Raw genomic sequence first — 25,829 nt, forward strand, 5'->3', positions numbered from 1 at the left:
TACTGTCATCCTGATGATTCCATAGTTTTAACCAGAAACTTCAAAGCTTACATCTGGCATAGTCAGGAGGATTTTGAAGTTCCCAGCATGAACCAGATTTTTTGCAAAAAAGAGGCAAGGAGGGGCAGCTAGGTGGCGCAGTGGATAAAGCACCGGCCTTGGAGTCAGGAGTACCTGGGTTCAAATCTGGTCTCAGACACTTAATAATTACCTAGCTGTGTGGTTTGCCTTGCAAAAACCTAAAAAATTAAAAAAAAAAAGAGGCAAGGAACAAATGGGTCATAAACTAAAAATGAAGCAAGTGTTATCAAAAATAATTTAAAAAGAGTAGCTTGTCTGGGTAAAGGCCTTTTACAGCGCTGGTGATAGACTGAGATCCTTGAAACAGCTTTTATTGTATGTTCAAACTGCAGGAGTTAGCACTGGAAAGCAGGTTGTGCAGTGTTGAAGGTAGAAGGAAGAACTTGGTTGTATTCTGCTTATTGTTACCTATTACCTGAATGCTTATTCTAGGCAACCTAAGTTGAAACTGGAAAACAAAGGGCAGAGAGAGCAGACAGGGAAAATGGCACAAGTCCTGCTTGCTGTGCTCTGCCACCAGAATGGCTATATAGAAAGGCAGGAGAGAATGCTGTGGGAAGAGCTGGGCAGTGGGAGGATGAATATGGTGAACGTATGCAGATACCCCAAGGAGGTCATACCCAGACCACTAGAACTATAGGAAATATTATAGCTAGGAGAGAACTAAAGAGATCTTTGCATCAGTCCTCTTAGAGTATCCTAGTCATAGAGTGCAGCTGCTTTCCTGTATTTACTGGGCTTTATACTGGAATATCCCCAGAAGAATTGCAGCTGGCACAGGGAAATAATGCTGTACTAATTCAAGAAAAAGCTCTGATCTGAAATAATCATCTAGAGAGACTTTATAATTCTTTAGGTTGCATACCTCAGGGTTATGTGAATAAAAGGAATTCTTATTAGAACATGGAAGTTTCTTCCCATTCTGCTGGAAATGTGAGCTTATCCCCTTAAATAACTTATTTTTTACCATGTTACAGTTGTTAGAATCACAATTGGAAACCAGGTATTCTATGGACTAAAATGAAATAGTGAATTTTAGAATGATCTCAGAATCAAAGACCTGGTTTCAAATACTGCCTCACATACTTTCTAGCTCTGTGACCATGACAATGATCTTTGCAGCTCAGTTTCCTCCTTTATAAAATGGGATGGTGGGGGTGGAGTAAAGGCAGGGACTCCTGCTAAACCACTCTAAATACCTTTAAATAATGACTCTAACCAAATTCTAGAGTGGCAGAACCCCCCAAAATGACTGAGTGATACAATTTTTCAGCCCAAGATAACCTGGAAGATCCAAGGGAAGGGTTGTGGTACTTGGGTAATAAAGGGTCCAAAGAACAGCTTAGATCATGCTGGAGCAAACCAGATCCAATCATTCAGGAACAGACCTTGGGGCACCTGGGTCAGGCAGTGGTGGCAGTTTCCAGACCTCTCAGTCCAGGGACTGCCAACGACAACTTGGAAGGTCAGCAGGAAGACTCTGTCTCATCAGGGTGAGAGGGGAGTCCAGGTCAACACAGGCATCAGCATACCAGAGGATCTGGAACAGGCATTGGGAGTCACCCAGCACCTGCTTCCAGAGTGCTCAGATCACAGAGGGTAAGGGGGTTGGGGGGAGACTGCAGAGTTCTCTTTGCTATACCTGAGGCAGGACTCTTCCTTCACTCATACTCTGATCCAGATCATAGTCGGAGGCCCCAAAAGGAGGTCCCAAAAGGAGAATAGTACAAAAGGGCTCACTACTTGCAGTGGAATAGAGAACCTCCTCACAGCTCCAAAGCAGAGGGGCATGCTTGCGGTCATCCACAAACCAGAGCACAGGCCCAGGAGAAAAGTCATAGTCTCTCATAAGACCCTGGAGGAACTGAAAACTTCTAGGTTGCTGGGGGGTACCCCTGAAAACCCTCAAAAGGGGGTGGGGCCAAGATGGCGGCAAGAATTTCTGGAAATCGTTTCCCAAAAATGCCAAAAGTTATCAAATTATGACTCTAGCCAAAATATAGAGGGGCAGAACCCACAGAAAGATTGAGTGATACAATTTCCCAGTCCAAGACAACTTAGAAGTTCTGCAGGAAAAATCTGTTTCACAGGGACCAGAGGGTGGAAAAAGCCCCATAGCAGGGCTGAGTGCCTAGATCCCTGGGGGCACCTGGGTCTGTGGCAAAGGGGGTGGTTTCCAGACCTCCAGGCCTAGGAATCACCAGGAAGTTTGAAGGGGTGGATAGAGAACTCCACTGCACCAGAGCGAATGCAGAGCAATCGCTGGCCTCAGAGCAGCCCTGCAGTGAGAACCAGCGGTGGGAATTGGGGAAGTTGCCCCTAGATGGTAAGGGGGTCTGAGGAGACTGCAGAGGTCTCTCTCTGCTCTCACTGGGGCAAGCCTCAACTCTTTGCCCACACTCAGATCCAGGTTGCAGTCTGGGCTCCCATACCACCATAGCCAAGCAGGGACCCTCCTCACAACTCCAGGGCAGAAGGGAGGGCCTGTGGTCATCCACATACCAAAGCACAAGCAAGAGAGCAGTCAGAGCCTCTCCTAAAACCTTGGAGGAATTAAGGTCCCTGTGGGTTGCCCCAACCCCCCCCAACCCCCCCCCCCCCCGCACAAAAGCCTTGGAAGTGTAGTAAATCAGTCATATGCTGAGGAAATGAGCAAACAATAAAAAAAAGAAGAAGAAGAATCTGACCATAGAAAATTACTTGGTCCTAAGGAAGATTCAGAAGATGACAAAATCGAATCATCTGTCCCAAAACCTCCAAGAGAAATAGAAAATGAATGGCTCAGGCTATGGAGGAGTTCAAAAAAGACTTTGAAAAGCAATGAAGGAAAGTAGAGGAAAAATTGGGAGGAGAAATGAGAGTGATGAAGATAAATTATGAAAACCAAGTGTCAGCAGCTTGGTATAAGAAATACAAAAAAAAAAAAATGAAGAATATGTTAAAACGAGTTTGGGCCAAATGGAACAAAGCAACACGAAAGGCAAATGAGGAGAAGAATGCCTGAAAAAGCAGAATTGGCCAGCTGGAAAAGGAGATAAAAAAAGCTCTCTGAAGAAAATAACTCCTGGGGGTGGCTAGGTGGCACAGTGGATAGAGCACTGGTCTTGGGAGTCAAGGAGTACCTGAGTTCAAATCCAGCCTCAGACACTTAATAATTTACTAGCCATGTGGCCTTGGGCAAGCCCCTTAACCCCACTGTCTTGCAAAAACTAAAATAGAAAAAAAAAACTCCTTCAAATGCAGAATGGAACAAAAGGAAGCTGATGACTTTGAGAGAAATCAGGAAGAAAATTCCAAAAAAAAAAACCACCCCCAAAATTAGAAGAAAATTTTAAACATTTCTTTGGAAAAACAACTTACCTCGAAAACAGATCCAGAAGAGATCATTTTAAAACTGTTGGGCTACCTGAAAGTCACAACCAGGAAAAGAGCCTAGACTTCATTTTTCAAGAAATAATACAACAAAATTGCCCTAAGATCCTAAAAGCAGAGGGTAAAATAGAAATTGAGGGAATTCACCAGTCACCTCCTGACAGAAATCTCAAAAGAAAAACTTCCAGGAATATTATAGCCAAATTCCAAAACTCCCAAGTCAAAGAGAAAATACTGCAACAATTCAACTACAATGGTTTTATACTTAGGATTATATAGGATCTGGCAGCATCTACACTGAGGACTCATAGGGCTTGGAATATGATATTCTGGAAGTCAAAAGATCTTGGTTTATAAACTCAGAATCAACTACCCGGCAAAACTGAACATTCTCTTTACAAGGTAAAAGATGGATTTTTCAATCAAACAGGAGACTTTCAGACTTTCCTATTGAAACAACCAGAGCTGAACAGAAAGTTTAATCTCCAAGTACAGGACTCAAGTGAACAACAGAGGGGGTGGAAGAGAAGGACTAACTATGAGGAGCTTAATAATGTTTGTATTCCTGCGTGGGAAGAAGATACTGAAAACCCATATGAACTTTCTCATTTATATGAGCAGTTAGAAAGAGCATATATAGACAAGGCACAGGAAGGAGCTGAATATAATGGTGTGATATAGTAAAAAGATGGAGTCAGGGGTGATAAAGGAAGGTACTGGGAGGAAGAGAAAAGAAAGCAAGAAGGAGCTAAGATATTTCACATAAGAGTCAAGAAAAAGCTTTTTTCAATGGAATGGAATGGGGGAAGGCTAGGGGGAATGAGTGAGCCTTCAATCTCATCAGAAATGGCTTAGAGGGGTGGCTAGGTGGCATAGTGGATAAAGCACTGGCCTTGGAGTCAGGAGTACCTGGGTTCAAATCCAGTCTCAGATACTTAATAATTACCTAGCTGTGTGGCCTTAGGCAAACCACTTAACCCCATTTGCCTTGCAAAAAACCTAAAAAAACAAAACAAAAAAGAAAAGAAATGGCTTAGAGAGGAAATAACATACACACTTAATAATGTATAGAAATCGATCTTAACCTAGAGCAAAATGAGAAGAAAGAGATAGGAAGTAGGTGACATAAGAAGAGGGAAGATCATGGAAGAGGGTACTCAGATACAACACACTTTTGAATAGGGACAGGATGAAAGGAGAGAGAATAGAATAAATGAGAGTGGGAAGGAATAGAGTGGAGGGAAATACAGCTAGTAATAGCAACTGTAGGGAAAATACTGAAGCAACTTCTTTGGTGGACCTGTGATAAAGAAGGCAACTCACCCCCCCCCAAAAAAAAAGTTTGTTAGGAACTTTGTATCATATTGAAAATATATCAAAAAGTATTTTTTGGAACAAAATAGAATAATCTTGGCAGGCTAGAATTATAACCTTAATCAAATAAGATAGTTGGATAAGGTTAAATGTTAAGTTCTGTACTTGTGTTAAAATGAATAAATTTTGCATGAACACATAGCGCAAGTATGACTGGACAACAAATAATGAACGTTAGCACTCTCTGCAGGACTTAAGTGACCTGCAAATTCACAGGGCACTGATACAAAAGCTGGGGGCAGCTAGGTGGCACAGTGGACAGAATGCCAGCCCTGGAGTCAGGGGGCCTTGGGTTCGAATACTGCCTCAGACAATTGTTAGTGACTACATGACCTTGGGCAAGTCACTTAACTCCATTACCACAAAAAAAAAAGAAATACAAAAGCTGACTGGATCTTAAACTGCATTAATGAAAAGATTAGTGACAAGCACTAGGAAGGGGATAATCCCCTAGTCCATCTGAGCATTCTCTGTATTGGTATACATTCCACAAAAACCTTTTTTTTAAAGTACATTCTCTCTGGATGAAGTTAAATAATTGATTATTAATATTCTCTTTATACTTATATTTCTACACATTTTCTTGTCTTCCCAGAATAGGAGCTTTTCAAAGGCAGACAGTTGCATCTTTTGCTTTGTATTCTGAGCACTAAGCACAGAGGTTATCATGCAGTTGGCAATAAATGCTTGCTGATTGATTGAACAATCAATAACCCCACATGGGAGAGTGGTAGTGGGGGGGGGGGGAGAAGACCAAGACAATAATATGCATGCAAAGCCAGGATTCGGGTATTTTTGAAAGAGTCTCGAGAACAGAAGACTTAAGAGGTCAGCATGATAACCACCTTCAAATATTTAAAATTTTGTTTTGTGAAAGCTAGTTTATTCTTGTTCTGCTGGGGTCCTCATGGACAAAACTAGAAGCAGTGGGTAGAAGCTTTGGAGAGGAAGCATAATGCAGTGTGCAGAAGTGGAAGAACTGCCTCTTTAAGAAGAGGGTTCCTCATCTGACCTCAGTCACTTAATAAATACCTTAGCTGTGTGGCCTTGGGCAAGCCACTTAACCCCACTGCCTTGAAAAATCTAAAAAAAAAAAAGGAAAAAAAAAGAAGAGGGTTTCTCTCCCTGGAAGGCTTCAAGCTGAGAGACCTTTTATGGAAGAAATCATAGTCTAGACTTCAGCTCATGTTTGGACCAGATGGAATTGGAGGTTCCATTTCATTTCTGGGATTCTGCAGGATAGGGGTTTCTTCTGTAAATCCAAAATAGACTTGTTTGGGACTTAAACTCTCTTTTAAAAGGAATCATCTATCTGTTGAAGTTCTGATGACCATTCAATTCCTGGGGCTGAAGGGATAATCCAGTTTTGGTTTGAATTATATGCTTTTTCCTTAGATTAATTTAGGTGTTTAGATTATGAAGAACACATTCCTCATTAATGAGGATAGGTCAGTGGGGGGGAGGGATTGTGTTAGGATATATGTGACCCTTGGGGTCTTTTCCCTTTGCCTCAGTCTCTGTAATTGATTGGGGCCCATTTCTTGAGAAACGAATAAAACTTTCTCTTCATAAAAACAAAAATAAAAGGAATCATCAGTTTTATAATGTGTTCAGTAATGGTCAGAAATTGTGTGGCAAATTGAGCACAGCCTAAGCAGAGAGAATTGCTGCTTAGCTCTTTCCAGTGGAAATAGAAGTTACAGAAATATCCCTGGGATTAGTCTTTTTTTATAGAAATACATTTTTAATGACATCTTTTCATCACCTGCATTTGCTGATGTAGTCTTCTCTCCCTGCCTTCCAAAGAACCATCCTTTATAACAAAGAATTAAAAAAAGAGGAAAAAACAGATCAGCAAAACTAACCAACAAATAGAAGAAATCTGGTATTTATAGTGTTCCACACCCTTAGCCCCCACCTCTGCAAAAAAATTGGTTGAGTTGATTAGAGAAATTTTAGTCCCATCACCTTCTGAAAGAGATCCCTGAAGAAAAACTCCCAAGAATATTATAGCCAAATTCCAAAACTCCCAAGTCAAAGAGAAAATACTAAAAGCTGCCAGAAACAAGCAATTCAATTACTGTGGCTCTATAGCCAGGATTACCCAGGATCTGGCAGCATCTTCATTAAGGGTTTGTAGGACTTGGAATATGACATTCCGGAAGGCAAAAGATCTTGTTTTACAACTGAGAATCAAATAACCAGTAAACCTGAACACTGTCTTTCAGGGGAAAAGATGGACTTTCAATGGAGCAGGGGACTTTCAAACTTTCCTACTGAAATAACCAGAGCAAGGGGCGGCTAGGTGGCACAGTGGATAGAGCACCGGCCTTGGAGTCAGGATTACCTGAGTTCAAATCTGACCTCAGACACTTAATAATTACCTAGCCATGTGGCCTCGGGCAAGCCACTTAACCCCATTGCCTTGAAAAATGTTTAAAAAAAACAAAAGAAACAACCAGAGCTGAACAGACAGTTTGATCTCCAAGAACAGGACTCAGGTGAACCATGGAAGGAGTGGATGAGAAGGATTAACTATGAGGAACTTAATGATGAACTTAATGAACTTAATGATTCCTGCATGAGAAGATGATACTGATTAACTCATATGAACTTTCTCATTTATAAGAACAGTTAGAGGGAATATATATATATATATATATATATATATATATATATATATAAAACGCATAGCAAGGAGCTGAATATACTGGCATAATATAGTAAAAAGATAGAGTCAATGGGTGATAAAGGAAAGTACTAGGAAGAACAGACAGAAGAGGAGAAAGGGCTAAGATATTTCCCGTAAGAGTCAAGAAAAAGCTTTTTCAATGGAGTGGAATAGGGGAAGGTGAGGGGGAATGAGTGAGCCTTCATTCTCATCAGAAATAGCTCAGAGAGGAAATAACATACACACTTAATAGGGTGAGGAAATCTTATCTTACCCTGGACAAAAACGAGAAGGGATGGGATAAAGGAGAATGGGGGGAGGGAAGGGGGGGAATAGGTGATAGAAGAGAGGGAAGATCGAAGGAGAGGGTACTCAGATCCAACATACTTTCATCCAACAGGATGAAAGGAGAGAGAGAGGGAGAGAGAATAGAATAAATGAGATTGGGGAGAAAGAAGAATGGAGGTCCAGGTAGTAATAGCAACCATAGGGAAAATATTGAAGCAACTTCTTTGGTGGACTCATGATAAAGAAGACAATTATCCTAGAGACAAAGCCATTGGAATCTGAACACAGACTGAAGTACATTTTTTTTTCTCTCTCTCACTATTCTTGAAGTTTCTCATCTTTTTTGGGGGGGGGGGATGGGGGTTTATGTCTACTCTCACAACAAGATTATTATAATAATAAACAACAAAAAAAAGAAAATTAAAGAAAAAATTTTAAAAACCCTCAAAAGATTGGGACAGTATGTCCTACACCCAGGAAGCAGAGTCCCACCTTAACAAAGATTTAAAATCAGATCATAGGCTGGAGAAATGAGCAAACAACAGAAGAAAAAAAAATGTGACCAGAGACAATTACTTTGGTTTTTGGAGGACTGAAATACACACTCAGAAAATAACAAAATTGACAAAACTCTTACTCTTTTCAGATTACATGATGGTATACCTAGAGAATCCCAAGAAATCCTCCAAAAAACTACTGGAAGCAATTAGCAATTTTAGCAAAGTTGCAGGTTATAAAATAAACTCTCATAAATCCTCAACCTTTCTATATATGTCTAGCAAGATACAGCAGGAAGAGCTAGAAAGAGAAATCCCATTCAAAGTAACCTCAGACAATATAAAATACCTGGAAGTCTATTTGCCAAGACAGACTCAGAAACTTTTTGAAAACAATTATAAAACACTTCTCACACAAATTAAATCAGATTTAAATAACTGGGCAAATATCAACTGCTCATGGATAGGTAGAGCTAATATAATAAAAATGACAATTCTACCAAAACTAAACTACCTGATTAGTGCCCTACCAATCAATATTCAAAAAAAAATTACTTTAATGAGTTAGAAAAAATTGTAAGTAAATTCATATGGAGAGATAAAAAAGTCAATAATTTCTAGGAATTTAATGAAAAAAAGTGCAAAAGAAGGGAGCCTAGCCCTACCTGATATAAAATTATATTATAAAGCATCAGTCATCAAAACTGCCTGGTATTAGCTAAGAAATAGAGTGGTGGACCAGTGGAATAGACTAGGTATAAAAGCAGGAGATGATTATAGTAATCTGCTGTTTGATAAACCAAAAGAGTCTAGCTATTGGGATAAAAACTCTCTCTTTGATAAAAACTGCTGGGAAAATTGGAAGTTAGTATGGAAGAAACTTGGATTAGACCAACACCTCACACCCTTTACCAAGATAAGATCCAAATGGTTTCAGGATTTAGACATAAAAAACAATACCATTAGCAAATTAGAAGATGAAGGACTAGTTTACCTGTCAATCTATGGAAAGGGGAGCAGTTTATGACTAAGGAAGAGTTGGAGAACATCACCAAAAACCAATTAGATGATTTCGATTACATTAAATTAAAAAGCTTTTGCACAGATAAAACCACTGTAACCAAGATCAAAAGAAATGTAGTAAATTGGGAAACAATCTTTACAACTAATGATTCTGACAAAGGACTTATTTCTCAAATATACAGAGAACTGAGTCATATTTTTTAAAAAAAAAGCCATTCCCCAATGGACAAATGGTCAAAGGATATGCAAAGGCAAATTTACAGATGAGATCAAAGCAATCCATAGCCATATGAAAAACTGCTCTAAATCATTATTAGAGAAATGCAAATTAAAGCTTCTCTGAGGTACCACCTCACACCTCTCAGACTGGCCAATATAACCAGAAAGGATAATGATAATTGTTGGAAGGGTTGTGGGAAATCTGGGACACTATTACACTGTTGGTGGAGCTGTGAATTCATCCAACCTTTCTGGAGAGAAATTTGGAACTATGCCCAAAGGGCAACAAAAATGTGCATACCCTTTGATTGAGCAATACCACTACTGGGTATATACCCTGAAGAGATGATGAAAAAGGGTAAAAACATCACTTGTACAAAAATATTTATAGCAGCCCTGTTTGTGGTGGCAAAGAACTGGAAATCAAATAAATGTCCTTCAGTTGGGGAATGGCTTAGCAAACTGTGGTATATGTATGTCATGGAACACCATTGTTCTATCAGAAACAAGGAGGGATGGGAATTCAGGGAAGCCTGGAGGGATTTGCATGAAATGATGCTGAGTGAAATGAGCAGAACCAGAAAAAACACTGTACACCCTAACAGCAACATGGGAGCGATGATCAACCCTGAAGGACTCGCTCATTCCATCAGCGCAACAACCAGGGACAATTTTGGGCTGTCTGCAAAGGAGAGTGCTATCTGTATCCAGATAAAGAGCCATGGAGTTTGAACAAATTTCAAGGACTATTCCCTTTAATTTAGAAAAAAAAAAAAAGATATCTTATTGTCTGATCTAGTTATCTCTTATACTTTTTTTGTTTCTTCCTTAAGGATGTGATTTCTCTCTCATCACACTCAATTTGTATCAATGTACAACATGGAAACAAAAAAAGAAAATAACAAAATTAAAGTTTCTGCATCCAAAGCCTCCAAGAAAAATATGAATTGGTCTCTGGCTATGAAACAGTTCAAAAAAGATGTTGAAAATCAAGAAAGAGAGGAAGAGGAAAAATTGGGAAAAGAAATGAGAGTGATGCAGGAAAATCATGAAAACCCAGTGAGCAGCTTGGTGAAGGAGATACAAAAAAATACTGAAGAAAATAACATCTTAAAAACCAGTTCAGGTTGAATGGAAAAAGCAGTTCAAAAAAACCAATGAGGAGGATAAAGCACCGGCCCTGGAGTCAGGAGTACCTGGATTCAAATCAGGTCTCAGACACCTTAGCTGTGTGACCTTGGGCAAGTCACTTAACCCCATTTGCCTCGCCAAAAAAACAAACCTTAAGGAAAAAAAAAAACAATGAGGAGAAGAATGTCTTAAAGAGCACAACTGGCCAGATGGAAAAGCAGATATAAAAGCTCTCTGAAGAAAATAATTCCTTCAAATGTTGAAAAATGAAAGCTGATGACTTTGTGAGAAATCAAGAAACAATAAAAGAAAACCAAAAGAATAAAAAACTAGAAGTAAATGTGAAATATTTCACTGAAAAAAACAACTGACCTGGAAAACAGATCCAGAAGAAATGATTTAAAAATTACTGGACTACCTGAAAGTCATGATGAAAGAAATAGCCAAGATTTCATTTTTCAATAAATCCTCCAGGAAAACAGCCCTGATATCCTAGAAGCAGAGGATAACATAGAAACTAAAAGAATCCACTAATTACCCCATGAAAGAGATCCAAAAAGAAAAATTGCCAGGCATATTATAGGCAAATTTCAGAACTCCCAAGTCGAGAAAATATTACAAACAGCCAAAAGACACAATTCAAATATCATGGTGTTACAGTCAGGAAAACACAAGATTTAGCAGTTCCTACTTTAAGGGCTTATAGGGCTTAGAATATGATATTCCAGAAGGCAAAATAGCTAGGATTATAACCAAGAATCAACTACCCAGCAGGGAGCTAGGTGGTACAGTGGATAGAGCACCAGTTCTGGAGTCAGGAGTACCTGAGTTCAAATGTGGTCACAGAAACTTAATAATTGCCTAGCTGTATGACCTTTGGCACCCCATTGCCTAAAATAAAAAAGAAAGAAAGAAAGAAAGAAAGAAAGAAAGAAAGAAAGAAAGAAAGAAAGAAAGAAAGAAAGAAAGAATCAACTACCCTGCAAAATGGAACATTCTCTTTTGGGGGAAAAGATGAAGATTCAATGAAACAGGAGACTTTCCTGAAGAAATAACAAGAGTTGAACAGAGAGTACAGGAATCAGGTGGAGTAGAGACAGGTGGACAGGAAGGGCATAATGATGCTGAACTGCTTGAATTTCTGCATGGGAAGATGACACTGAAAATGCATATGAACCTTCTCGTTTACTAAAAGAAGCACATATAGACAAGGTAGAGGAAGGAGTTGAATTTGAAGATAAAATGAATTAAAAAGATGGAGTTAATGGAGGAGAAAGGAATATACTGGGAAAAAGGGAAAGGAGGTGGAAGGGGTAAGTTATTTCACATGAGACAAGAAAAAGCTTTTGCAATGAATGGAAGAGGAAGAAGTTGAGGAGTGAGTGAACCTTACTTTCACTGGAATTGGCTCAGAGAGGGGAATGACATACATGCTCAATTGGGTATGGAAATATATTTTACCAGAGAGGAAAGGTATGGAAAAAAGGGAAGGGGGAGCAAGGGGAGGGGTATAGGTGATAGAACAGAAGGATGATCATAGGAGAGGGTAGTCAGATGCAACACACTTTTGAGGAGGGGCAAGGTGAAAGGAAGAGAAAAAAGAACAAATGGGGCTTGGGAGGGAATAGATGGAGGGAAATACAGCTAGCATTGGCAGCTGTGGGGAAAAAAATAATGAAACAAGCTTCTCTGATAATGCCTCATTTCTCAAATACAGAGAACTGGGTCCAATTTATAAAAAATAAGAGTCATTACCCAACTGATGGATGATCAAGAAATATGAACAGTTTTCAGATGAGGTTATCAATGCAATCTATTTAAATATATATGTAGATATATATACATATATATTAAAATGTCCTACCTATTTATAGGAGAAATGAGAGTTTGAACAATTCTGAGGTACTATCTTATACCTATTGGATTGGCTAATAGGACAGAAGGAAAAAGTGACAAATGTTGGAAGGGATGTAGGGAAATTGAGTCACTAATATACTGTTGAAGGAGTTGTGAAAGGATTAAACAATTCTGTAGAGCAATTTGGAACTATGTCCAAAGAGCCATAAAACTGTGTGTACCCTCTGGCCTAGTAGTGCCACTGGTAGGTCTATATTCCAGAAGAAATGAAACACTTTAGGAAAAAATCTATATGTATAGTGATATTTATAGCAGCTCTCTTCTGGTGGCAGGGAGTTTCTGGAGACTGAGGAGATGCCCAGCAGTTGGGAAATGGCTACACAAATGGTGGTATTTGAGATGAAATGCTGTTCTTTTTTGGGAAATGATGAACAGGATGTTCTCAGTAAAAATCTTACACGAGCAGATATAATGGGAAATGTACCTTATACAAAATAACAGCATATTGCAGGATGATCAGTTGTGTATGACCTACCTTTCCTTAGCAATGTTGTGACCCAAGAGAACTCTGAAGGACTTATGATAAAGAATGCTATCTATCCCAAAGACAGATCTGATGGTGTCTGAACACTTTATTTTTCTTAAGGCTTCTTTTTTTTGGGGGGGAGGGGTTATGTTTACTTTTTTTTTTTTGCCATGGAGCTAAATAATTTGCCCCAGGTCATATAGCTAATTAAGTGTCTGAGGTCACATTTGAACACAAGTCCTCTTGACTCCAGGGTCAGTGCTTTCTCCACTGTACCAACTAGTTGCCCTCTTTTACAACATGACTATTGTAATAATGTTTTTCATGGCTACACATTTTTAACCTACACCAAATAATTTGCTTTCTTAATGAGGGAGAGTGGGGTAGGAGGAAGGGAGAGAATTTGGAATTCAAGGTTTTGGAAGTAAATGCTAAAACTTGTTTTTGCATGTAGCTGGAGGGAAAAATGTAAGAAATAAATAAAAATTATAAACTAAGATGATAATACTTATATCTTAGATCTGTTATGAGGAAAGCAATTTGTAAATCTTAAAAATGCTATTTAAATGTGAGTTATTATTATTAAATATCAAAGTCTCAATTTCTAAGCATAATTTAAATAATGATCTTTTGGGTACAGGGTACAAATACATGCAATTTGCAAGGTACTGTTGGGGTGTAATAAAAAAGGACAGATATGGGAGTTGGAAAGATGGGGGTAGGTTTACAGTTTTATCATTTAGAGGAAGAAGACTATTTATATTATGGCTTATTTCAAAGAGCAATATCAAGATCAAATAGGATAAAGCACTTAAACAAATGCAGGCCACTATAAATGTTTTTTGGCATTTACCAGTATATATTTATATAGGCTTTAGGGTTCATAATAAATCATTACCCACCCTTTTTTCATATTATTTTCATACAACCTAGGTAAGGAAGGTCTTCTAAAATCAGGGTTGTTAAGCTGGTCTCCATCAACTTAAAAGATATTATTTTGATAACTATATTTTAATATAGTTGACTTCCTTTATAATTCTATATATTTCACTTTTATACATTTAAAAGCACTGAGAAGCAACTTCACCAGACTGTCAAATGGATCACATAACACAAAAATGGTTTAGAATAACAGCTTCTCTGAGAATCACAGGTTAAGTGACTTGTCACATGACTAGTTAATGGTAGAGATGCTGAGCACAGAGAAAAGTAAATAGGCCAGTTGGAGAGAACATACAGTTTATAAAAGGTAATAATATACAATAAGCCAGGAAATAGAGGATGTGAAGAGCACTAAATACCAAGTTGAGAAGGTTACATTATCTTCGGAGTAATACGAAGAATCCACTACTAGTTCCTGAGCATGGAAATTAATATAGTGAGATTTATGATTTAGAAGACTTTTAAAATTCTTAAAAGGATATATTAAGGGGCGGCTAGGTGGCGTAGTGGATAAAGCACTGGCCCTGGAGTCAGGAGTACCTGGGTTCAAATCTGGTCTCAGACACTTAATAATTACCTAGCTGTGTGGCCTTGGGCAAGCCACTTAACCCCATTTGCCTTGCAAAAACCTTAAAAAAAAAAAAGGATATATTAAAGAAGAAAGAGACTATATGTCATGAATAAAATTAGAATGTTGCTGCACACCTGGTTAAAGGTAATGAGGGGAAGGGAGGACCACTATCACCTGACTGAAAACTGGGGGATGAAAGATAATGAAAAGTCAAGGATGACTCCAAAGTTGTGAATCTTGGTGATTGAAAGGTTGGTGGTGCTCTCAACAGAAATAGAAAATTTTTAAGGAAGGATAAGATAAAAGTTACATTTGTTGAACTTGATGCTTTACTGGGAAAAGGTGTTTAGAAATTCAAGTATGAAACTTGGGGAAAATGCTAGAGCTGTATATATAACTTTGGGAATCACTGGCAAAAAGATGACCATTGAAGTCTGCGAATGTGAAAGAGAAAAGGAAGACCAGGGAAAAGTTGTTGGGTAATGCCTATAATGAAGGGAAGGAGAAAGAAAAATGAATAAAAAAGAAAAAGTAGTCAGGAAACTGAAGATATTTTTATACAAGTTAAAGAGGGGACATTATAAAAGTGAAGGTGAATCAGTGCCAAAAACTACTGAGAACTCAAAGGAGAGACTTTTCACAATAGACTGACAATTCAGGGAGAATTTCAGTAGAGGATGGGAATAGGAAATTGAAAAAAAAATTAAATTGATTCTGTGCCAAGTTTTTATTGATTCTATGATTTTGCTCTGAAAGAAACCAAGACATGGTTGTCTATGAATGTAATTGAGAAATTTAGGTGGGCTGTAATGAGTTAAGTTTAGAAGTATAGTTCTTCAGCAAATCATTTTTCTATTCTTCAAGAAAATCTGCTGTTCTTGAAAAATGTAGTTGGATAATAATGAATCTAGTTCAGTATCTATATATCACCAAGCTATCCTTCAAGGATATCTGCTTTACTATCCAAAGAAGTCTAATCCACCATCTCTGACCTTGCAGGTAGACTCAAACAATGAACATTTTATAGTCAAAGGAAGGAAGGAGGGGGTTGTAACTAGTCCCTCATTCCTAATTTCGAGTCAGTCATATTGTCCTACTTGATTCCTCTCTGAAACCAATCAAACTGATTTCATCATCTGTAATATTGAGTTCTTGTAATAATAATAACTAGTTTCCAGCCTTTAAGTCCTGTTCTGTACTTCCCAAAACTAAAAAAAGTATCTGTCCTTCTACCTGCAGTCTTTTGTCTAACTAAGGCAGTCTTTGGATCCATTTTATAACCAGATTTATTCACTGATAATAAACTTATTTTGTTCCAAAAATATGTACCTCAGTGTACTTTTGATGCCTTTCCACTCCTGACAAAATGAAGGAGGGTTGAAGTAGAAAGTATTTATTTAGGGAAAAGGAAGAGGGAGATGCAACAGTAACTAGAATGGGTAGCAAGATCAGGGTAGCATTTTTTTTTTGGATGAGAGAAGCCTAAGTTTATTTGTAGCTGAGAAAACTAGTAAACTAAAGAAAAAAAAGAAGAGACAGGATAATTCATAGAATAAGATCTTGGAGAAACTAAAAGAAAATGGAATGAGGGGTGGCTAGGTGGTGCAGTGAATAGAGCAACGGTCCTGGAGTCAGGAGTACCTGGGTTCAAATCTGACCTCAGACACTTTAATTACCATTACCTAGCTGTGTGGCCTTGGGCAAACCACTTAACCCCATTGCCTTGAAAAAGAAAGTCTAAAAAAAAAATGGAATGAAAGATACAGGTTAAAATATATGTTAATCTGAGTCTGACTCTGAAATATGATGAACTTTTGAAGCATCAGGTTCAATATATCAAAAATTAAGTATAATATGCAAGAATATTATGCATAAGAATAAAAAAGATGAAAAACCTCCAATTTCATGTAATTCAATAGGGAGATAAGATATGTACACAAATAATTATAAACAAAAATGAAATAAGCACATAGGAAGGGTCAGACACATGATATAGTAAGAAAAGGAAAAATCAGAATTATGAAGAAAGTACTTTATAGGATTTGAAACCTTACATAAATGTGAGCTATCACTAAAATCACTTCTAGCTAAAGTGATAAGGCCAGGCTTTTGAGCTGGTTCTCTTTCACTAGATTGTAAGTTTCTCTTTCACTTCTCTCTTTGTATGGCCTATACCTAGCACATAGGAAGAGGTACATAATAAATGCCTCCTGATTGAGCTATATATCAAAGAGAAGAATTAACAATCAGAGAATTGGGGAATTTGAACAAATGCACAGACTCAAGAAGGCAAATGGAAGAAATCAGGAAGTAACTAATAATCCAGTTTAACCAGAAGAGAGTACACAAATGGGGGAGCAGTACAAAAATCCTGGATAGACAAGTTGAAATCAGATTATAAAAACCTTGAGTGACAACACAATCTCTATTTGATTCTATGGGTAGTAGAAAGTTAGTGCACGGTTTTGAGCAGGGCAATGAAGGGATCACACTCATGCATTAGAAAGGTTACTATGAAAGTAGTATGAAGGATGACTCTAGAATTGATGACCTAGGTTTAAAGCTCACCTCTAAAAGGAGAGTGACTTTTTTTTTTTTTAGGTTTTTGCAAGGCAAATGGGGTTAAGTGGCTTGCCCAAGGCCACACAGCTAGGTAATTAAGTGTCTGAGACTGGATTTGAACCCAGGTACTCCTGACTCCAGGGCCAGTGCTTTATCCACTGCACCACCTAGCCGCCCCCAGAGTGACTTTAAAGAAATCATTTCATCTCTCTGGGACTGAGCTTCTTCTGTAAAAATGAAGGGATTGAATAAGATGCCCTATAATATCTCTTCTCAATCTAGATTTATGTAATTATATAAGGGGAACTGGGAGCAAGGAGATCAGTGAAATAGAGAGATAGAAGTGGAAACAGAAAGCAGTGATTGTGAAAACAAAATTTAGCAAATGATGGCATGGCTAAGCCACCGCACCAATTAAGTTGGTACAACTTGGAAAAAATGTCCAATGCTTAAAAACTTCTTTTTTCAATTTTTTTTTTTTTATTTTTTTTTTTTTTAGTTTTTGCAAGGCAATGGGGTTAAGTGGTAATTATTAAGTGTCTGAGGCCACATTTGAACTCAGGTACTCTTGACTCCAAGGCTAATGCTCTATCCACTGCGCCACCTAGCCGCCCCATGTTTAAAAACTTCTAATGAGAGAGAACGCATCTCCAGAGGCAGTTCATTAAATTTCTGATCTGTCTGAAAAGTCCTTCCTGAGAATACTCCAGAATCTTCCTTTATAACTCCCATCTAATATTACCCTTTATGGTCAAGAAAAACAATTTTAATCTGTCCTCCACGTGACAACTCTTCAAATACTTAAAAACTATCATGTATCCCATTTATCCTCAAGCTCTCTCCAAGCTAACTATCCCCAGTTTCTTCAACCAACCCTTTTATAGTATGATTCCCAGTTTTCACACTGATACAAAAGCCCATTTCTTTCCCCATGTAGCTGCTGAAAAGCCTACCCCTCCTCTTCATGTAGTTCAATTTGTCAAAGTCATTTAAAAAATGTAGGATCCAGACTGAATTCATTATTGTTATGGAATGCCTATGACAGAATACAACAAGACTACTACTTCTTACACATGACTTCATAATATGGACAATGAGCTTCTATTGATGCAGCCTACTATTACACTGATTTTTCTTGGTTATCGTGTTATATTTTCTATTCATATTAGGCTTGTAATCCACTAAAAACCTGTTGTACAGTCTTACTTCCACTAACCTTTATCTGTGCATTGAAATGTCAAAACTCAACCATGTAGAACTACATCTATTGTTATTAATTTTCAGTCTGGACCATCACCCTGGAGTGTCAAAAGACTGATGTCAGATATATGAGCTAATTCTTCCAGATTCATGTCATTTGCAAACTTGAGAAACATGTCATTTATGCATTCAAGTTATTAAAATGTTTGACAGAGCAAAACAACATAAAGATACTTAGGTACTTCTCTAGAAAACTCCCTCTGGGTTAACAATGTTATATTAATCACTTCCTTTTGGGTTTTGGTAATTCAACTAGTTCAGGTGGTTGATTGAAATATTTTGCTAACTACTGCAAGTTGAGTAGGTGTTCCATTGTTCAGTCTAGAAACAGCATTTCCCCTCAATTTATTCACATTAGCAATACCTAATCTACTCATAGATCTTTGCAGTGATATCAGACTAAGATCCTGATTTTATATACATATATCTGGACATAATCATTTAACCAGTCAATACATTTATTAAGTACTTACTATATGCTAGGGACAGAACATAAATACAAAACAATGTTCCCTATTTAAGAAGTCTGAATTCCCATGGGGGAGACAAATACATAAACTGGTACATAGGAGATATATAAAATAGAGGGAAGCATTAGAGAGAAAGACAGTAGTGGGAACTGAGAAAAGCCATTAGGAAAAGTTGAGTCTTAAAGGGAGCCAGGGAAATGAAGAGGGCACTAAAAGTCAAGAGAGCATTTCCTAGGGTGAAGGACAACCAGTACAATGGCATAGACAGAGGAGAGGGAAGACAAAAATGTAAGGAACAGCAAATAAGCCAATATGGCTGACTGGAAAAGAGAAGAATAGTGTGTAAGAAGGCTAACTGGAAGGGGCCAGGTTGTGAAGATGCTTAAATGCTAAACCAAGAAAGTAATATTTAAACTTAGACATAGTGGGAAGTCATTAATAATGGCTGAGTAAGGGAGTGACCTGGTCAGACCGATGTTTTTAGAAAATCATTTTGGCAGTTGTGTGGAGGATAGATTGTAGTTGGGAAAGATTGGAGACAGGGAGACCAATTAGAAGACCATTATACTAGTGAAATTCAGAGATGATGAAGGCCTGAAATAAGATCATGGCTGAGAAAATGGAAAAGAAATATATGTAAGAGATATTAGGGAGAAAGAAATTTTTAGGTGTGACAACTCACTGGAAATGTAATGACAACAAGGAGTTGAAGATGACACTATAGTTGTAAACTTGCATGCCTGGAAAGATGATAGTACCCTTAAGAGGATGAGTTTGAAGATAAAGTGGTGATTTTGGAATCAGAGAACTTAGGTCCAAAACTTGCCTCTGTCATTTACTACCAATAGTAGTCTCATAAATAATACGAGGGGGCTGTACTACAATCTCTAGTTTCTTTCAAAGGTGAGTTCAAATTCAACCTCCTAAATGAGGTTTATCCTGATTTCCCCAGCAACTAATGCTCTTTCCACCCATGTGTACATTACTGACCAATAAATGTGTAAATCATTTTAATCCAACAAAGTATAAACTCCTTGAAGGCAAACGTTCTCTTCTTGTCTTTGTCTTGCACACAACAGGGGGCTTCAGAAATGCTTGCTTGTTGAATGAAAAGATGATTGGAATCATTAATCAGTTAATTCATTTATTAAGAAATTATTATAAAGTACTAGACAAGAAGTCGGTGGCAAAAGTATACTTGTTTGGTTTTCAGCATGGACTTGGACTAAAACCCAATTCAATTTAAATTGAAAGAAGGGGGGTTGGGAAATTTGGAAGACAATCTAATACTGCATCATCATTTTGTCTAATATCAACTAGGCTCCACTGTTTCTCTGAAATCCTTTCAGTCATATCCTGTTGAGTGCCAAATTTCCAGTGGTTTACAGAATCATCTGTAAAACCCATTTCCTTCAAAATTTGGATTATCAAAAACCTTAAGTTTTCTGGATACCAGACTTTTAGACATATTCCTTTCATTAAGAAAAAAGGCCTATGTCTCCTCATGTAATCTTAGAACTGGAAAGGCTTGTGGAATATGTCTAGTTCAATCTACTTATTTTACAGAAGAAGAAACTAAAACTCAGACATTAAATGATTTTGGTCATGGTCACACAATTTGTTAGCATAATAGCAATAACTCTACTCACTATTTCATGCTGTCTTCTAATATGTAACCCTAAATGATCTAAATTAACCATTGAAGGTTAATAAATTTGGCTGTTATTTTTTAAATCTAAATAATTTTATTAGTTCACTGTTGTGATCATATCATTTATCTCTTAAGTTGAGTGATTCTCATTATGTCTTACACATTAGGATTGGAAATAAAACTTTCATACTTTAATTATTTTTATCTTTCTGATTATTTTAAATATTTCCAGTAAATAATCATGCTTTATATCCATACATCAAAGTTCCTAGAATGTAAAACTCCTAGATTATGTATGTTGCACAATATAATGAACTCTGATGTTGGCCTTCAAGCAACACTTCCAAATTTTATATAGTTTATGCAAAAACTGGCATAATTTTGGTATGGTTTATAATAAATATGGTTCTAGAAAATATGATTTTTGTGCCAAAAGAGGCAGAACAACCAACTAAAGATGCATTATGAAATTATAAAATGTTTTTAAAAAAATAACATGGGGAAGCTAGGTGGTGCAGTGGATAGAGCACCAGCCTTTGAGTGAGGAGGGCCTCAGTTCAAATCTCAGTTCAGAAACCTAATAATCACCTAGCTGTGGAACCTTGGGCAAGTCACTTAACCCCATTGCCTTAAATTGAAATAAATAAAAGTTAATTGTTAAAAAAAAATAAATAAAAATAGCAACCCTTTGATTTAAGGGCTTTTTTTAATGTTAGACTAAAAGTGTCAAAAACAGGGCCTGACTATATAATACCATTTTTACAAACTTAAAATGTAATAAATTAAACTTGATTATGAATGTACTTCTACAAGAGAAAACTTTTACTTAAGCAGTGTCCTACCAACAAAGTACTTGAAGCCTCATTTCACCAAGTGAAATTTGCTAGAATTTCAAGGAGGACCTCCAAACACTACTTCAAAGTAGTAAGGACAATGAATTAGATAAAAGAAGTAACATGGTCCTTCAGAATCAATTAAGTAACATTGAAATAATAGGACAATGAACACTACTTCTTCAGGTAGTCACTTCTGTTAACTAAATATGGAAATTGTAGTCATGAGTTACAGATTTAGATACTGCCTTTCAATAAGCAGGCATATGGTGGGTGATTGCTCAGTTTTTTTATCAGGGTAAGCAATTAAAAATTTTAATATAGGTCATTTTCAAAATACAAATTGTAAACATACTGTTGCTTAAAGAAGTGTCCAATTCTCCCCCCCCAAAAAAAAGTTATACAGGATGATATAAGCAGAAATAAAAGTTACATATATTATGGAAGACACTCAAATTATAAAAGGAAAAGCAAATGCACAGCATAATTCCTTATCACTGACAGAAACCACCAAAATTCAGAATTACAAATGAGTAACATATAACAAACTGAGTTGGTGTTAAAAAAAATAAACAACTTTCCTCTAATTTCCATGGACACAAACTAAGTTGTATTAGTCTTGTTTTTACTTTTCTAATATCAATGGTAGTGTATATCATGTCAACCTAAAATGAGTTTGTACCAAATAAACAAAATACATAAAACCTAACAAAAGATTCTTGTGTAAGTTATTTGAATATAAATGAATATATATAAGCAAACAATCAGATTCTTCATTAATAAGTCTGCATACTATTTTTCCATATTGAATAAGAAGCAATGTTATTCAATATATTATGACCAAAAACATCTTACTTAAAAAAAAAGCACATTTATTTTTTCAAAAGCTGTGTGGGGAATTCATAATGATAAGTCAAAATTAGAGGCCAAGTTTTCTGTTTGTTTAAACCTGCAAATGGATAAATTTTGAAAAATTCTATTCTAGGAGAACATTATATTTAAATAAGAAAAACCTAATGTGTTTAACCTGGCATCATCATATACATTTGGCTTCTATGAAACTGCATTTAGACATCTAAAAGAAGGAAAAATAATGCATAATTTCTAACAAATCTTTCCCTTCCTTTTTTTCAAAAAGTATAGCAAAATGCTAAAGTTGAAAAGTCTGAGGATATTATGATGCAGCATACAAATTTTATCAAATAAAAATCAAGCTAGCAACATTTGGACTCTGTTTTAAGTGGACTCCTTAATTCTATTTAAGAGAGATTATTAAGGGCAATTAAGGGAATTAGTTGTACTATTAGTTCAGAAAAGTAAAAGCCATCAATCTCTGAACGAACCAGGATCAAAGCTATTCTATATCTTAATAGTGGGGGTGGCTAGGTGGTGCAGTACACACAGCACCGGCCCTGGAGTCAAGAACACCTGAGTTCAAATCCAGCCTCAGATACTTAATAATTACCTAGCTTTGTGGCCTTGGGCAAGCCACTTTAACCCCATTGCCTTGCAAAAACTAAAAAACAAAAAACCCCAAAAAACTTAATAGGTAACGGGACCTGGGCTTGTGATTCCGTTGATAAAAGGAGTTCCTTCTATTACTGTGGGAAACTGCCTTCTCTGAAACCTACAGGTGAAACCCCGGGTCATGGATCCACTAAGGCTGTCAGAAGCAGCACCCAGGTCTTTCTGGCTTTCAGATCTGCTTTCCATCAGTTAGGAAATGCTGCCTCTCAAGACCTTGATAAGAACAATTACAGAAATCATAGAAAGGGGAAAAATATAGGATCTGAATGCTAGATGGAGCTACGTTTCTTAAAGTTAAATGTCCATCACCTCATTGTAATTACAGTAAAAAAACCAAACTGTAACAAGCAGTATCACCACTCGTACCCACAGTCTCCGAGTTCTGATCTGGGCCCCCGGACTTGGGTCTTCTAACTGCATTTTCAATGGTTTCTACTGTAACTTAATCGTCTGCAGGGGCCCGCGGGCTGGCCCGGGTGCCCAAGCGCGGGAGGCGCGGTACCTGCGGGGGGCCCAGCCCCGGTACCTGCGGCGGGCCCAGCCCCGGTCTGGGGGTGCAGCCCCCGGACAGCCGCGGGCCGCTTCCTGAGCACGCAGGCGCCTGCTTCTCCGCGGTCGGGCCCCGCACAAGGACCGGCCCCAAGTCTTCCCCAAAGGACAGAAGCGCCCGCGGCCCCGCAGCCACCCGACGGGGTGGGGCCCAAAATAAAAGGCCTCGGGCGCGGCGGCCGGGCGGCACCCGGCCCCGCCCCGCCCCGCCCCGCCGGCCGCCCTCCTGTCACCGAGGGATGCTGCCCGCTCCCTCCCGGGCCTGGGGGCTGCGGGGCCGGGCCGGGCCGGGGCTGAGGGCGGAGGGGCCGGGCCGGGCCGGGCGCCCGCGCCCCCAGCGGCCGCTCTCCCCCCGGCCCTCGGCCCGGCCCGGCCCCGGCCCCGCTCTGCCCCGGCCCGGCCCGGCCCCGGCCCCGCTCACCGGCCCGGGTGGTGTCCGTCAGGTCGTGGTTGGCCGCTCCCCGGGGGAACTCCCTCAGTTTCCGGCCGCTCAGGCTCAGCGTCCCCGTTACTGCTGCCTCTTCCAAGGCCCGGTCGAGGGAACGACTCCACGAGGCCGGACCCGGACCCGTCCCGGGGCTTGGGCCGCAGTTTATGCCGCAGAAACTGCCGTTGGGCGCCGCGAGCCCCGAGTTTTCGGCAGCGGCAGAAACAGCCACTATCCCCGCGGCCGCCATTTCCCAGCCGACTCCTCTCCGGCCGCCGAGAAGGCGCATGCGCCGGGAAGCTCCAGGGTGGGAGGGGAAGAGGGCCCCCCCCCCCGCACCGCCGGGCCGCCCTTTGCGCCTGCGCGGCCGAGAGGGCCCGGCTCCGGGCAGCGTGTTTTGGGGAGAAGCTCCTGGGGCTGTCCGGGCCGGAATTCGGAGACGGGTCGAGACGTGGCAAGTGAGGGCTTCATTGGCATGACCCCTAGCGCGGCAGAAGGGAAGAGGCTGAACCGCCCCCCAAAGCCACCAAGTAACGAGATGGCGCTTTCTCCAGCTCCCGTAAGGGGGTCACCTGTGGGGCCATCCCCTGGGGTTCCCGCCCGCCTCCTGGCCCGGGGGCCCCTGATCGATACACTGAGTCTTTCCCCGACTAACAGCCCAGGCACCCGATCGATACACTGAGTCTTTCCCCGACTAACAGCCCAGGCACCCGATCGATACACTGAGTCTTTCCCCGACTAATACACCAGGCACCCGATCCATAGCCTGGAAATCTTCGCCTGATACAGTGCTTAGCTAATTGCTTAGCTACACTCCTCCGGGTTTGCAGTAATTGCTAAAAGGAAACGCCGGGCTTTAGATAGTAGCAAAGCCTTTATTTGTGGACCTTATCCGAGGCAAGACTTGAAAATTGAGCCCTTCCGTTAATCCACCTGGAGCTTTTGAACGACATGGGATCACAAAATAAATGCTTAGGTGCCGTAGAAGGAGGGATTTTCTGGAATTAAAATACGTATTTTTTTTAAATACTGTTTAAAAATTGCTGTTCACCTGCCCGTTTTGTTTATTTATAACTGCTAAGTTTAGATAGCAGCATTCCTCTCTATCCATCCTGAAATTAATTTCAGCCCCATTCCATACCATAAAATGTTAAGAATCAACACCTCCATCCTCACCACCTCAAGACTTTAGGGAGTGAAAAAGCGCCTTTTTCTTACAAAAATCACTGCAATTCCCTTTTCTCCAAAAATATATTTCTTGGTGATCCTCCCGCAAATCCCTCAAAAGAAACTGCAGGGAGGGAAGACCCTTTGAAAGTCCCAGCCTTGGAATCCCTCTCCAAGAAGGTAGGCGGGCCCTCCGACTGCCGGAGACAGAGAGAGCTGCGGGACGGCCGACCCAAGTGGCTCGGGGTATTTAGGATCTGGCCCGAGGGACCTCGGAAACCGGGCCCGGGCCGCCGGGCGCGTTTGTCTCGGCGGGAGGTGCTGCAGGTTTCGGATCAGGAGAAAGGGTTCTGTGCCCCGCCCGCTCTGGGAAAACAGCCATTCTGGCACCTGTTCCTCAGGAGCACTCTTTACCCATCAGATCGCTCAAGTATTTAAATCTTAAATTCGCTAGTCCTACCATCAACGTATCCTCAATTGTGCACAAGTAGGATTTGTTTTGATTTTACTTAATGAGACAGAAATGTGACATCCAGATAAATCATCTCACCTTGGTCTCCTCCAATTTCCCCAATCTCTATTTTGTATTGTATTAGACCTTCCTTACATAGTCCCTCACATATAGGGAGTTGATTAATACTTGACTCTATTGCTTATTCAAATCCAAATAAGTCTAGATTTTGGATTTGGAGCTCTTAGAACTGAACAAATAAGTCTAGATTTTGGGTTTGGAACTCTTCAATTGAACAAATAAGTCTAGATTTTGGGTTTGGAACTCTTACAACTGAACAAATAAGTCTAGATTTTGGGTTTGGAACTCTTACAACTGAA

At 39.3% G+C, this 25,829-nt stretch overlaps 1 protein-coding gene across 6 annotated transcripts in view; it reads right to left on the minus strand.

Moving 5' to 3' along the window:
* LRCH3 (leucine rich repeats and calponin homology domain containing 3) overlaps positions 1-24,100 on the minus strand; it is a 150,085-nt gene extending 125,985 nt beyond the window's left edge. For 3 of the 6 annotated variants that reach the window (XM_074214729.1, XM_074214730.1, XM_074214728.1), the window contains exon 1: positions 23,826-24,099. In XM_074214729.1, coding sequence (XP_074070830.1) covers positions 23,826-24,081 — 256 coding nt within the window. In that variant the 5' untranslated portion in view covers positions 24,082-24,099. Of the gene's footprint in view, positions 1-23,825 lie in introns of all 6 variants that reach the window. The other 3 variants (XM_074214727.1, XM_074214726.1, XM_074214731.1) reach the window with 2 other exon arrangements.
* Between the last annotated feature and the right edge of the window lie 1,729 nt (positions 24,101-25,829).

Source organism: Macrotis lagotis, chromosome 1, assembly GCF_037893015.1.
Source record: "Macrotis lagotis isolate mMagLag1 chromosome 1, bilby.v1.9.chrom.fasta, whole genome shotgun sequence".
In the NCBI taxonomy this organism is placed as follows: Eukaryota; Metazoa; Chordata; class Mammalia; order Peramelemorphia; family Peramelidae; genus Macrotis; species Macrotis lagotis.